Source organism: Suillus plorans, assembly GCF_016647745.1.
Source record: "Suillus plorans strain S12 chromosome Unknown HD556scaffold_93, whole genome shotgun sequence".
NCBI classification, from domain to species: Eukaryota; Fungi; Basidiomycota; class Agaricomycetes; order Boletales; family Suillaceae; genus Suillus; species Suillus plorans.
In genome coordinates this window covers 21,212-34,561 of record NW_024537477.1, presented here as the reverse complement: position 1 = coordinate 34,561, position 13,350 = coordinate 21,212, and the positions used below count along the sequence as shown (strand labels likewise).

Here is a 13,350-nt window from a genome sequence, read left to right as displayed (position 1 = left end):
GAAAATACTCGTGGATAAATAGAAGCAGCGTGCAGGGACGACCGAGTGTGTTTCAAAACAATTGGCGGAAACACCTACTTGAAGAAACGTCGCAAGTCGAAACAAGGATTGCGATTCACTTTAGGAGCAAATTACTACCTGACTCGGATAGCGGTTCAATGGAATCACTTACATAACTGGATGGCTTAGGCATGATATTCTCCTGCTTGTTGTACGGCAATAAGTAGCAGTTACACTGAGGTACGAGCTCACGCCGGGTATACTATTTCGTCCACCATATGATTCGTTTATGTAATTCCCCGGACCTGGTGGCGTAGTCAGCCAATTAGTAAAATCATTTATAGTCTGCTAACTTATGACTGGCCCGGCTGACGTACCTGCTGTAGCACTGCATGTCCTGGAGCGGATGACCGTATTCATTACTTCACAAGATGGACTCTGATGGAGGTAAAATGGAATTTGTCGCCAAACATCCACTTGTCAGAGTTGTCAAAACAAATACTTAGGAGGAAGACATTCACAGGTGCTTGTGCCAGTTGCCAATCTATCTGACCTCGGTCACCTTCTCTGACTCCAAAACGTCGATCTCCACTAAGCCCATTGGCCCTAGTCAGCTAGGGCAACAAGATGTCCAGTATCAAAGGCAGTCTTTCATGTGACCACACTTTAATCATCCAATGGCGTCATTCATACGCATGAATAACCACGCTTTTCATTCGAGGCGAAACCTAGAAGAAAATTAAGGAGTTCTCAGTCCAGTTGCGGCTGCGAGTTGACAATAAGATGATGTCATAAGGGTGAAAAGACGTTCTTCGAAATCGAGCTGCAAGAAGTTAGCACCACACTGACGACAGACGCCCTTATTAGTCGTAGTATATTAAGTAGGTAATTGACTGGAATGATCCCAGCGAACATGTTAGCCGACTTCTCGATGGTGACGATGACAGGTTTTACCTATTGTGTAAACCCAAAATGATAAGGTGAGTGCAAGCAAGTTGCCGGTTAGTCACGTTTGGTGTGTTATCGTATGTCAAGCGAGCATACCTGCAGGTTGGTTCGGTAACCAGGTTGAGCGGTTCAGGGTTATTCCCAAGATTGTGTCTATTCGCATGCATGCGATACGGGAATGCGGCGAGTAGCAGACTAGACTGCGCCGACGGTAATTACTTTGGAGGATAGTGCAGTGTTAAACCAGTGCGACTGTGTGAGTACACGTTGGTAATTATGACCCCATGCTCAGGCAAGTTTCGAATAAGGTGTTAGACATAAGTCATGGCCGGCGTATCGCAGCGGGTTCCTTGACTTCTGGAATTTCGATAAGAACTAATATCTATATATAGACAAAATTTTACGGTATATTGTGGAAACGTATGGAGTCCGAATTCAACTTATATACTTTTCCGTCCGACTCACAGTCAACCCACAACCGGACCCGCTTATAACGTCCACCATATCTCATGATTACTGGTTATTCTGTGGCCACTTTGGTGGTTTTCATCATATCAATTGGGTTCGTGATATACCCAGTCTCTATACCCACCCCTCGACGAATACCCCGTATCCCAATAAATTTAACAACCGCCCCAATCATCGCAATCGCGATTCTATGGGCGGCACAATGTCTCGACCCAACAGTCATTCGCGACGGCATCGTTGGTACAGACGGTGTTAAACCCTACAACATTCTCATCCTCTTTTTCTCCCTTGCCTACATGGCTATCACCCTCGACATCACCGGTATCCTTCAGTCTGCAGCGTTCTGGGTTAGCAACAAGGGTGGCTCAAACGGCTGGAAACTCTATACCTACTTCTACATCATGCTTACCTTGCTGTCCATCCTGCTGGGAAATGACCCGGTCATCCTCTCTGGAACCGCGTTCCTGATTTATTATACAAAAGTCGCCGAGCTCAATCATATCTCATGGCTCATGTCCGAGTTTGCGGCAGCGAACACAGCGAGCATGGTGTTGTTTGTCGGGAATCCCACCAATGTGGGTCTTGATTTCGTGTCGTTGAACTCGATTTTAAATTTGACATTCCTGAATCGATAATCTTAGGTGGTGATCTGCGAAGGTTTCAATGTGAACAATGCTGCTTTCACAGCGTACACAATCCTCCCATTTATTGCATGCAGCGTTTTCTGCTTCTTGGCTCTTGGCGGTCAATACCACAGTAAAAAATACGTCCCTCGCAAGTTGAACCACGCTGCTGACCTTGACGCCCGTTCGGTCCTTCTGGATCCGATCGGTGCCTGTGTCGGTAGTTTCATGCTTGCCTCGGCTCTCATCCTGTGCTTGGTTGTCAGCTTCTTCGGAATTGACGTGTGGAAGATCAGCTTGCCTTTTGCTGTGGCCAAATTTATCTACGATATTGCCTGGGATCACTACCGCTTTGTTCGACAGCTGCCGATGCTTGGGCGCGGGCAGAAAGGGCCGGAGGAAAATGCAATGCAGCTAGACGATGTCATGCTGCAAGACGCGCAGACAATATCAGATAACAAGAGTCGGCATCGCCAGTCCGCCCCACCACTACCCACGGCAGACAAGGTGAACTCTGATCCCGATTCCAATCGCACCTTTATCAACAGGTCCCCTCAACCTTTATCCAAGACCTCTATCGCCTCGTGGCGCTCCAAGGGCATTGCGCTACACAAACGCCTGCATGCCCACTTTCCTACCTTTTTCACCGCGCTCCCGAGGCTCCCTTTCGCCCTCGTTCCATTTGCCTTCGCGCAGTTTATCTTGATTGAAGCCCTTTCGCACCAGGGTTGGATAGACGTCTTTGCGACATGGCTACTACGAGCCACTCACGGAGATATGTACCGCACCATCTGGTTGATCGGTGTTCTGGGAGTCATCCTGTGCAATGTCTCCGGGACAAACATTGGTGCAACGATTCTTCTCACCAAGGTCGTGAATGCGGCATCTCCTATGTTATCCGATCAGACCTTCCGCGCAGCTGCTATTGCCCTTGCTGTCGCGAGTAATATCGGTGCTGTATCGTTCACCTTCAGCGCAAGCCTCGCAGGGCTTCTATGGAGAGGCATCCTCAAACAAAAGGGCATCATCGTAAGCCAGGCGACGTTTGCATACTGGAATGCGCTTCCGTTAGTGGTGATGACGGTTGTCGGACTTTCAGTAGTCTGTGCAGAGATGGCTGTTTTATACTAGAAGTGTTTTCCGGAAGGACCAGACACTGTACATTGTACAGCAAGCCCCTAAGTCCTACGACTGCGCTCCGCGTGGCAGGGGTAAGTGGGCACGCTGCACGCCACACAAATGCTGTGAACAAGGACTTGCAACAGCATTATAAATAGCCAGATGAGCTATCAGAATACTCAAATGTCTTGTGGTATTTATTTTCCTTACTCGGTAGTCGTCTTCTGATGGCGTGCACGTTGACGCATCGCTTTATGTATATTTATTACTCCGAAGTGCGCTACAGACATTCGAAGGACACTGCTGGACAATCGTAATCTATTATTTATCCATTGACATAAGGTACGTTGACGACACTATCCATGATCGATCCTTCCGGCGAATCTTGGTCTACTGGGCCTGTAGTTAGGCCATATACGGTGGAGTGGGGTGGCCCGGAGTGGGGCACCTCCTCGGATCCAGCGGTGGCACAGGTGGGTGTTTGCCACCATTTGCGTAGCTTAGTCAGCAAGGGTAGAGCCCTCGGGCGTTTAGGTCGAGGCCACACCAGCTTCCGTCTGCCAGAGGCAGGCACATGGCCAGCCGCGCCAGTCCAACGGTGTAGCAGGAAGATGGTGATTCATTCTAGTTGAAGTTCTAGGCGAATTTGGTGACATGACTAACACTACTTGGCAGTGCTTTTATGTATATTTATTACACCGAAGTGCGCCACAAACTTTCATTCTAAGGACACTGCAGCTGAACAATCGCAATCTATTGTTTATTCATTGACATAAGGTACGTTGTCGATACCGATCCTTCCGGCGAATCTTAGTCTACTGGGCGTGTAGTTAGGCCATATACGGTGTAACAGGAAGATGGTATTTCCTTTCAGTTGGAGTTCTAGGTGATGTCACTAACATTAGTTGACAGTATTAGTGGCACTAATTCCTCCTGCTGTGTTCATCCGCTTTCGTTTATGGTAGGTCATCTGCAGTACAGCCTTATGAATGCGAACGTAAATCTGGACAGGAATCTGTCCGAGTCACAGCGTTGCGCAGGTTCTGATTTCATATGCTGGCTGTGGGTCTGAGTCTGTAGCTGAAAGATCCTTCCTGGGTTGACGTTGATTGCCGGTCGCCAGTATATCTAGTCTGCTAAGATGGAATGAATTCGTGATTCCCTTACTCCTGCAGCACATCTTATACGGGGTAAAGATGTCGAGGACTAATAACCATAGAGCTTCCGTGATGTTTTCTACTGGTCTTCACAGTACTCCGAGTCTGCACGGCAACTCGAGCGATAGGACCATGCCTCCTGCCATTCCTACACCTATGTGAGTGACCTCCATGCCTACATATCCAGCTACCTCAATCATTTCTAGCCACCGGCATGCAGCACCATCGGGACCCTGGCCGTGGGTGGACTTTGACACTGACTCAGACATTACGCTCAATTATGGCAATACACCAACCTCACCCGGCACAGCGGGCGAGTCATGGCGCGGATACCCTGAGGCTCTCTTTGGAAATTGGAAGCCAGATCAAGTGAAGCGCAGCAGGATGCTTAGCAACTCTCCGGAGCTTGGAAAGTGCTCGGCGCACTGGTTGGATGTCCTAACGAACGGGGCTTTTACGATTTTGGATGAGGAAGGACAAGACCAAACAAGTACAATAGCACCTGAACGTATAAATGAGTTTTGGGTGCTATTGCAGACGCCTGTGAGTTGCGCTCTTTTCCAGGTGTGTACGATGATTGACGCCTCTTCTATAGCGACCTGCGAACATCCGTGTTCGTGCATTGTTCGTAGATAATATTTCCTCGACTGTGCTGCGGATGCTTGGAACAAGGTAAATGGTTTCGTCGCTCGGTCACTTGTTTGACTGACAAGAATTATAGGTATAATATTGAACCATTCTTCTTTACTTCATCCGTAAATTGGATACCCTCGCATTACCAAGAGGAGGTTCGGTCGGGCAAGGGTGATCGTGCGTATTTGGCTCTCCAGTTTGATGGTTTAAGGAGTCTTTACCATTCTAATGCAGATATCACGATTACGCTCCAATTCATGCGGACGATGCAAAATCCAGTCACTCGACCATCAACACCAACAGCTGAAACACCGAGTTCATTGAGATCTATACCCTTACAGTACATATCGACGGGTAAGTCGTTTTCGCTCTTTCTGCAATCACCCCAGCTAAGTACTTCTTCAAGACGAACCTCAAGTCATTGATACTCAAGCACCACTCGCTCTCAGAGGTAAGTCCTGGTCAAAATCCTCATCTTTGTCTAGATCGATAGCTGAGTTACGTAGGTGGCAACATTGTTCTCCCCGACCTCCTCGCGATACATATGGTACGATCCGAGGAATCGAGCACGATCATATCATATCATCCACGCTCTAGTTACCGTCGTCCTCCTGCAAAGCGGCTACACTCCATTGTCTACCGTGCGGGACAGAGTGTATATTGGCAGAAAATCTTCACCCAATCCAAGGACCCCACGTTTTTGTTGCTAGCTATCTTGTGGTATCCTCTCTATTCATGGGACCAGGCATTTGATGCGCTCTACACTCATATCAATTGGCTGGTGCGTCGCAGAAAACCAAGGCTTATTCTTTTGGTTTCTTATCAAAGCCATTCAGGAATCTCAAGTGTTGTTGACTAATAAGATCGATCTGACTCGTGAACTTCATATCATACAAGCACACCTCCTAAACCATCAGTCGCTTCTCCAAGACTTTCAGAAATCCGTCGAGTTCCTTCAGAAGACCCCGAATCCCTCTATGCACTCCGATAGCGAACGTGAGGACTCCATGAATCTCATGGAAAGGGAGTGTGGGAATCTACTCTCCGAGATTGCGAGATTGGAGAGCAGGCGATTGATGCAGATCAGTAGGCTGAAGAACGTGATGGAACTGGCGTTTGCGATTGTCAATATGGGGGACAGTAAGCATATGAGGGAACTGACGGAGGTCACCGTCCGAGATTCAGCTGCGATGAAACAGGTTTGTGTTTCATCATTGTATTCATCATTATAGTTCTCAAGAAGTGTCCGTTTAGATCTCCTACCTCACGATGATATTCCTTCCAGCTTCCTTCATTGCAGTATGTGTCAAGTATGCGAGAGTGATATCGAAGTGCTAATGATCATTGTGCTTCGCTAGACCGTGTTCGGAATGAATGTCAATGAGATTACCGGGCAGCAAGGACAGGAGTCGCTCGTTCATTACATTGCGACGGCATTAGCGCTCACAATCGGTACTTCTTGGCTCGTGGTGGCCTGTCATTCGCACAGTCCTTTTATCTCCGATGATAGCACTTTGGTGCAGCGTGTTATGTGGCCAATATTTTATATCTTCAAGCGGTTCGATGGCAAATGGAGACAGAACTCACTAAAGAATTTTCAGGATATTGTTTGAGATGATGGCGCACAGATGATATGGGGCATAGAATGGTTTGGAGATGCGTATGCATCTGCATGCATGATATCTTACTATATTCGACGTTGTGACCGCACCACTCCCGTCGTGTCTCCTTCATACAAAACCAAGCTAATTACAATACAATGTATTTATTATCTACGGAGCACAGGTCCACTAGGATACATTACCCATCTTATTATATTATACCCTCATGATAGATTCTCAGCCCAATGTGGTACTCGTCAGGATTCAATGGAACAGGAGGCAGGTAAGCCCCGTCAGACGCCCTCCCACGTGTAACTTGTCTTTGCCAACAGCGTTGCTCGCCTCGGACAGACTCGTAGTGTAGTAAAGGTAATTCGCGCCTCACGGCGTCTGTCGAACTTTACAGAGGGTAGAGAGGATTCTAACGCCCATATGTTGTAGTTATGGACATGTACAGCGACCCCGTCGCGATCGTAGCGTTTCTTCAACTTCCACGACGTGGTGTAGAAATTGAAATGATGAGACATCCACTGGATTCAGTTTAGGCAGTTAGATTTGTATCGTGGTAACCTCACTCGCATTGCGGATTTAAAGGGGAAAATGTATTTTGCAGTATGCACCATCTTTCCGATTGCCTCACGAGCGTTGGAGTAGGGGGTCCCAGAGCCGAGGAGAAGCAGAGAGCTTCCCAAGGGCGATTCCGAAGGCTTAAGAACGTAGAGAGCACAGCATGCGAGAGTAGACACAACACATACCACAACATAGTCGAGACACCTAGCACTACTCCAGCGTTTAATTTGATTGATTTCGTCGTGACCTCCAAAGGTCCGGATTGGTTCCCTATGATGGGCTTGCGACCAGCCTGGCTTATGACGAGTGGTCATAACATCTCAAAACGTAGTCCAGATTGGTTACGAGTCTGTCCGGTATAAGCATGAGTGGAGATACACTCGGATCACGTCGGTGCGCACCCGTTACCAGAGAACATGGAAGATGTGATACTGTGATCATCTCTGGACACATAGGAGGAGCGCGAAAGCTCCGTCCTCAGCGGGCCGGTGAGTTCTTGGAACTTCGAGCATGTCCGTCAAGCGTGCACGTAGTCACTACGTCGGACTGGAGCGCGTTCAAAGACACGTAAAGCATGTCAAGAGACCTATAGCTGCGAGGGCCATCTGTGTTACGATCATATCATTGAATATTTATTCTTAGATCACTGTGACAAACGCACCCATTCTCTCACTGCAGACCCACCATCACGTAGTAGAAACAACTCCCACTGGGCTGACTCGGGGACCAATTAGAGGCCTTATCACACGAGGTCGAACGGGTAACTGGTATCCGAGCAGGCCATCTTGGCGCTCTTGGCAGTCCTTCGTTCACTTGAGCATGTCGCTTGTTGGGATCCAAGGCCGTACATGTATGATACAGGCAAAGACTGCCATAAACCTGGCCCAGGCTTGAGGGAGACTCGGATATCTAGTGATTCAATCTTGAGATAGATCAGACTGTAAAAAGTTGGCAGCAGAGGACCCACTAGTGTCACTGTGATTTAGCGCTTATAAGCTTTAGTCGTCTGAATTGCTACTGGATGAGAGTCACAGTACATTCCCATGTTGTCTACCCAGATGCAAATGCATCCGTGGATACACATCATGATGGAATGATAGTGGCACTGGCTGACCCCGACCTAATCAATGCCGTGACTTGCTTGCGTTGCCGGCCGGGGTGTAATTACACAATCAAATTGAGGTCTTTTCCGAGTCTGGCTTTGCAACATTCGTTCTAACCAAAGTCTTTCAAGATCTACCCTCGAGCTCAGTTTGCTTGACTTGAATTATCAGAATAGACCGAGTTTTACTCTAATACCACTTTCAATTTTGAACCCTTTTTTTTGGTTAGACCTATTACTAGCGCATGCCCTCGGATAACCTCGGACGTCCCTTACATGCCTCATGCCATCATGCCAGCGCATCCCAGGGTCTCACGGAGTTTAATCGAGCCGAACCTCTTGTATAGTATGCGGGCACTGATCTAAACGATTCAGCAATGATATGTGCCATTTGACGTGGGCGTAGAATTCGTTTCAATATTGGTCGAAAAAGGCAACATATATAAATTTACATCAAGGCGTCTATCCTGGTCAGCGTACAATGGCCAAGTCGAGAACGAACGCAGCGTCCCTGGGCGCCCATGCATGTCTACCATATATATTCAACATCCCCCTTCCTCACGACAATTCCTGCATGAACTAGTTCCATCCGCTAGGACATCATGACTCGAACACTGGCCGCCGCCTTTAGAGTGCGCCATGACGACTCGGACGTTGCTCTTCAAAACCTCAAGGATGGTAATATAGCCATGCCACCGGCGGTACCCGCACCACCGTAAATTCTGTCCTCTTACTTTCCTCGTATTGTCGACTGATACCGTCTCTCCACAGATATCGACATGCGGCACCATCGGGACCATGGCCATGGATGGACTTTGAAGTAGATTCTACGGCCTCTACGACTGCCATTGATTCATCCTGGCGGGGGTACCCCCAAAACCAGTTCGGGAATTGGACACCAGACCAAGTAGGCCGTAGCAAGATGATCGAGAAGTGTCAGGTGAATAAGACTAGCACCGTTTACTGGATGGATGTGCGCAACAACGGGAGTTTTGCAAGCTCAGATATCGGAGGAAAGGGTAATATTACAGTAGTGGGACCTGACCATGAACATGAGGATGGGTTTTGGGATATATTACAGGGGGAAGTGAGTCTCACCACCCTCGTATGCTAGTCAGGGCGTAAGACGGTTTGTAGCGTCCAGACGATATCCGAGTGCGATCGATATTTGTAGACGACTTAACCCCGTCAGTCTTGCGCATGCTGGGCACTAGGTATGTGGTGTTTTTTTCACTTATCTACTTGCTCTGAGGCTCCTCATACACAGATACAACATCGAACCATTTTTTTTCACGTCTTCCATAAATTGGATACCCTCACGATACCAGGAAGCGCCTGTCCATAACAAAGGAGATCGCAAGTTCAAATCTTCCATTTTGCGTTCCATGCTGATGTTGTGCGATAGACATCACTATTACCCTGCCATTTGTACGAACGCTGCGCAAAAATTCTCAATCAGCATCCACCTCTCAATATCTATCACAACCATTGCACTCCAGGAGTAAGCGACCCATCATCTGTCGTAGTCATCCTATTCACATTCAGCAGATGCTCAGATCAACACCCAGGCTCCTTTCCCTATGAGTGGTATGTGCATAAGAGTCCTTATATTCACATTCCAACGTCCTTCCTAGATGGCAACATGCTTTTCATCGACCTCCTCGCGATTCACATGGTCCGCGGCGTAAAGACAAACACCGTCATCTCCTACCATCCTGAGTCTACGTGGTGCCGGACATCCGCGAAGCGCCTCCACTCGCTCATGCAGCTCGTGGGGGGTAGTGTGTACTGGCAAAAACTATTCGACAAGTCAAAGGACCCGACTTTCCTCTTCCTCGCGATTTTGTGGTATGCATTATATGCATGGGATGAGTCCTTTGAGCTGCTGTACAAACATCTTAGTGAACTGGTGTGTCATCCTTGAGCAGAGTATAAGTGGTGTGTTACTAAAGAACATTCAGGAGTCAAGAGTACTCCAAACGAATAATCTGGAGCTCACGCGCGAGCTTCATATCCTCCAAGCGCATCTCTTGCAGTATCAATCACTGCTTCATAACTTTGAGGTATCAGTACAATTTATCGCGAAGACCCACAATCCGGCCATGGACTCTAGTAACTTCTCCCATGAAGAGCGCAAAGAGTCGAAGAAACTTATGGAGAGGGAGTCCGAGAATCTACTCAGCGAAATAGATCGTCTAGAAAGGCGACGTGCGATGCTGGGAAACCGACTGAAGAATGTGATGGACCTTGCTTTCGCGACTGTTAATATCGACGACAGTAGACAAACGCGAAAACTGACAGAGGCGACGGTCAGGGACTCGGCAGCTATGAAACAGGTACTTTCCTTTTCTGAAACTAAAGTGACTTACCGGACAACAACAAACTTTTAGATCTCGTACCTCACGATGGTCTTCCTGCCGGCAAGCTTCTTAGCTGTAAGCGCGGAGGCTTTTAGTACGAAACCCATCTGACCCCATATACTCTCAGTCTGTGTTCGGAATGAACGTCGTAGAGTTCAATTCAGGATCTCTACAGACGCTCGGCCACTACGTCGAGGTCACTGTTTCGCTCACGCTCTTCACAATTTACATCGTCGTCACGCTTCAGACGTATAGCTCATTCCATGACCACAATGCTCCATTCATGAGACGTGCAGTGTGGCCAATTCTTACTTTATGGAAGATCATGTATAAGAGAAGGGGAAAGACGGGAAAAGACATGGTGTGAGCCTTGAAGATATTCGAGGATTCACGTCGCACGATATAATACCTTTTACGAGCTACGTATATGTTGTAACGACTACTGACACCGTTTACTGTGTGACTGTCCATGTGGCTACCAGATTATCTCCCAAGTTCCAATGTGCTCGTGTATAATTTTGGTCCATCCCATCGATAAGCTGTTTGGATTAATATTGTCACTACAATCTGAATTCGCCCACAATCGAGCTCAACTTCCTAATCTCTCCAAACACCATGGCCACACCATCAGATGCCAAACCAACCTACATTTACAAGCTCATTCCAACATCAGCAGCCCCACCTGATCCCCTTCCTGAACGGCTTCCCGTGAGCGACCTTGACCAGACGGATGGCTTCATCCACCTCTCCACCGCACACCAGGTCCCAAACACACTCAAATGGTTCTTCAAAGACCACGCCCAAGTTTACATACTCCGCATCCCATACGACCCTGTCGATGAGAATATCAAGTGGGAAGATATAAAGGCAGAGGTGTGCGGTCCGCGCGGAGGGGAGGGCATGTTTCCACACCTCTACAACGAGTTTAAGCTGGGCAAGGACGAGGTAGAGAGCGTGCAGTTGTGGGAGAATGGGCCTGGTGGATGGGACTCGGTTCTGAAGGCAGCAGAGGGATGGCTTGTTTATTGATGCGTGTGTGAGTTCTTCTGCGCTAGTGGCGATGATGAGCTGAAACTTGGAATTGAGGTAGTGTTCGCGGGGTTATGGCTATAGTGTGCATATCCGGAAATCCGGACCTGCTCCAAGACCTTCAACAGGCTGTAGCTCAAATGAAGATGATTCGATCCAGACCATGAATTCACACGAACTTCACATGCATGCCTTTACGGCACATTTACTTCTGAATCTGCCGTGCCAGTCTGAGGTCATGTTCAAACAACATCATATGTCACTCGAACCGAATTCCGAACACTTTGTATCTTCGTTCATGATCAACATACTATGAGTGTCTGCCAGTGTACAGGCCCTAGAGTGCCGTATTCACTTCTCACCAAATTTACAGTGCTCAGTGTCCTCTGTGTCCGTACTACTGGTGTGCATCTTGCGTTAGTCCTGTATTGTTGTATCACCTCTAATTCATTAATCTAATGTTGGTTTTCAGATGCAGTGTCAAGTGTTGTCTCATCGCATCAAGCCTCGACCTCGTCTTGTCAAGTTCGATTCACCCTCTATACTCTGCACTACCATGTTAAGCCCCAACCATGCCATGTCAAGCCTCGTTTAGGCTGGGTCAAGCACCACGCATACCACGACAAGTTTTCCTGAGGATCTTCACCGTCTCTGTACCACGTCAATGTCCACGCTTACCTATGCCGCATCTCAGCTACCACATGCTGCACCCGAAGTACCATGTGCGTCAGCACTTCAACTGTCCGTGTGACTGAGGTATATTCTCGATCTGTCATAATAAGTCATTCTAACAGTGTCTCCTTTTATCCTAACAGAATCAGACGTGACGTGGTCCCACGTCCACACACACGCAGGGCTGGTATCATGGGACAACTCAATGCATCGTGCCTTTGTAGTGGCCAGCTCAATCATATCGACTGTGGCGTCACATCAGTATTGTATACTCTCGTTGCTGATCGAAAGGCCAGTGATTTTAAAAGGCTCGTCAGCGCCGCGTCACGACCGCGGCAAAATAGCTACGCCCTTCACCGAAGGTGAATGCAAATGAACACCGTCCTGCTCTAGTATAGCTATCCGCTCAATGTTTGATCTTGTCCAACACAGTCTTCGAGAATGTTACAGATGTAGATGCTGCAGCAACGCAGGTCGACCGCTCTGTAACTGTCCGTCCTCGAGCTACATGAATGCTGCACAACAAGTGACTAGGTGTATCGAGATTCGAGTCATCAGCAACATTCGAACTCTCGACAACCTTTCAAACTCAAGGTTAGTGGACCACAAGCAAAACTAGGCACAGCCAATCATTTTCAGAGAAATTCAAACTTCTACGTTACTTGAGCAGTACGAAAATTTGTCTAAAAACAACTGTATTGATCGGCGAACTAGGAATTGCACCATCAATCATGATACCAAAAGCGAAAGTAGAAACACGACTCACTGTCGCAAGGTGCCGCTCGGGCTGCCGGCTTAATTTTCAACTAACTCTACGTACTCGCAGTGGTAACCTCTCTAAGGCGCGCAGGTGAGTCATGTGGTTGAATTCTGGTTGCACAGCGACCTGCTCCGACTCACGCCATTTTCGCAACAAAACAAGTCAAGGTTAATGCAACACTCGGCAGTGTTATTGCAACGTTGACCCTGGGTCAAACATGCACTGACAGACATGGATACTGTTAAAGCAACGACAACGGCGAGGAGGGAGAAACGCATTTTCTGTGCGAAGTGATATGGAATATTCTG

The 13,350-nt window shown here is 47.9% G+C and overlaps 4 protein-coding genes across 4 annotated transcripts; all 4 read left to right on the top strand.

The window, feature by feature from the left end:
* Window positions 1-1,350: 1,350 nt before the first annotated feature.
* HD556DRAFT_1055874 (uncharacterized protein) lies at window positions 1,351-3,585 on the top strand. The gene is made up of 2 exons (XM_041296030.1): window positions 1,351-1,991; window positions 2,058-3,585. Exons 1-2 carry the CDS (start codon window positions 1,458-1,460, stop codon window positions 3,168-3,170), a joined length of 1,647 nt encoding a protein of 548 aa, XP_041153818.1. The 5' UTR covers window positions 1,351-1,457; the 3' UTR covers window positions 3,171-3,585.
* A 901-nt stretch (window positions 3,586-4,486) lies between these two features.
* HD556DRAFT_1248347 (uncharacterized protein) lies at window positions 4,487-10,948 on the top strand (the record flags this gene model as incomplete). Its single annotated transcript, XM_041298767.1, has 20 exons — window positions 4,487-4,858; window positions 4,911-4,987; window positions 5,037-5,125; window positions 5,183-5,302; window positions 5,355-5,399; window positions 5,455-5,601; window positions 5,741-6,147; window positions 6,203-6,247; window positions 6,307-6,472; window positions 6,563-6,841; window positions 7,814-7,886; window positions 8,909-9,308; window positions 9,359-9,435; window positions 9,489-9,601; window positions 9,627-9,740; window positions 9,770-9,808; window positions 9,856-10,130; window positions 10,183-10,557; window positions 10,612-10,656; window positions 10,709-10,948. The coding sequence occupies 20 exons, from the start codon at window positions 4,487-4,489 to the stop codon at window positions 10,946-10,948; spliced, it is 3,498 nt and encodes a 1,165-aa protein (XP_041153817.1).
* On the top strand, window positions 10,905-12,093 carry HD556DRAFT_1055706 (uncharacterized protein). The gene is made up of 4 exons (XM_041296029.1): window positions 10,905-11,617; window positions 11,672-11,932; window positions 11,984-12,026; window positions 12,083-12,093. Exon 1 carries the CDS (start codon window positions 11,197-11,199, stop codon window positions 11,608-11,610), a length of 414 nt encoding a protein of 137 aa, XP_041153816.1. The 5' UTR covers window positions 10,905-11,196; the 3' UTR covers window positions 11,611-11,617; window positions 11,672-11,932; window positions 11,984-12,026; window positions 12,083-12,093.
* On the top strand, window positions 11,923-12,246 carry HD556DRAFT_1415572 (uncharacterized protein; the record flags this gene model as incomplete). The annotated part of the gene is made up of 2 exons (XM_041304314.1): window positions 11,923-12,013; window positions 12,083-12,246. 2 exons carry the CDS (start codon window positions 11,923-11,925, stop codon window positions 12,244-12,246), a joined length of 255 nt encoding a protein of 84 aa, XP_041153815.1.
* Window positions 12,247-13,350: the final 1,104 nt, after the last annotated feature.

Excerpts from the sequence above, each read along its gene's own strand:
- HD556DRAFT_1055874 (XM_041296030.1), top strand. The coding sequence starts at position 1,458 with ATGATTACTGGTTATTCTGTGGCCACTTTGGTGGTTTTCATCATATCA. Across the intron at positions 1,992-2,057 it reads TTGTCGGGAATCCCACCAAT|GTGGTGATCTGCGAAGGTTT; the intron begins GTGGGTCTTGAT and ends CGATAATCTTAG.
- HD556DRAFT_1055706 (XM_041296029.1), top strand. The coding sequence starts at position 11,197 with ATGGCCACACCATCAGATGCCAAACCAACCTACATTTACAAGCTCATT.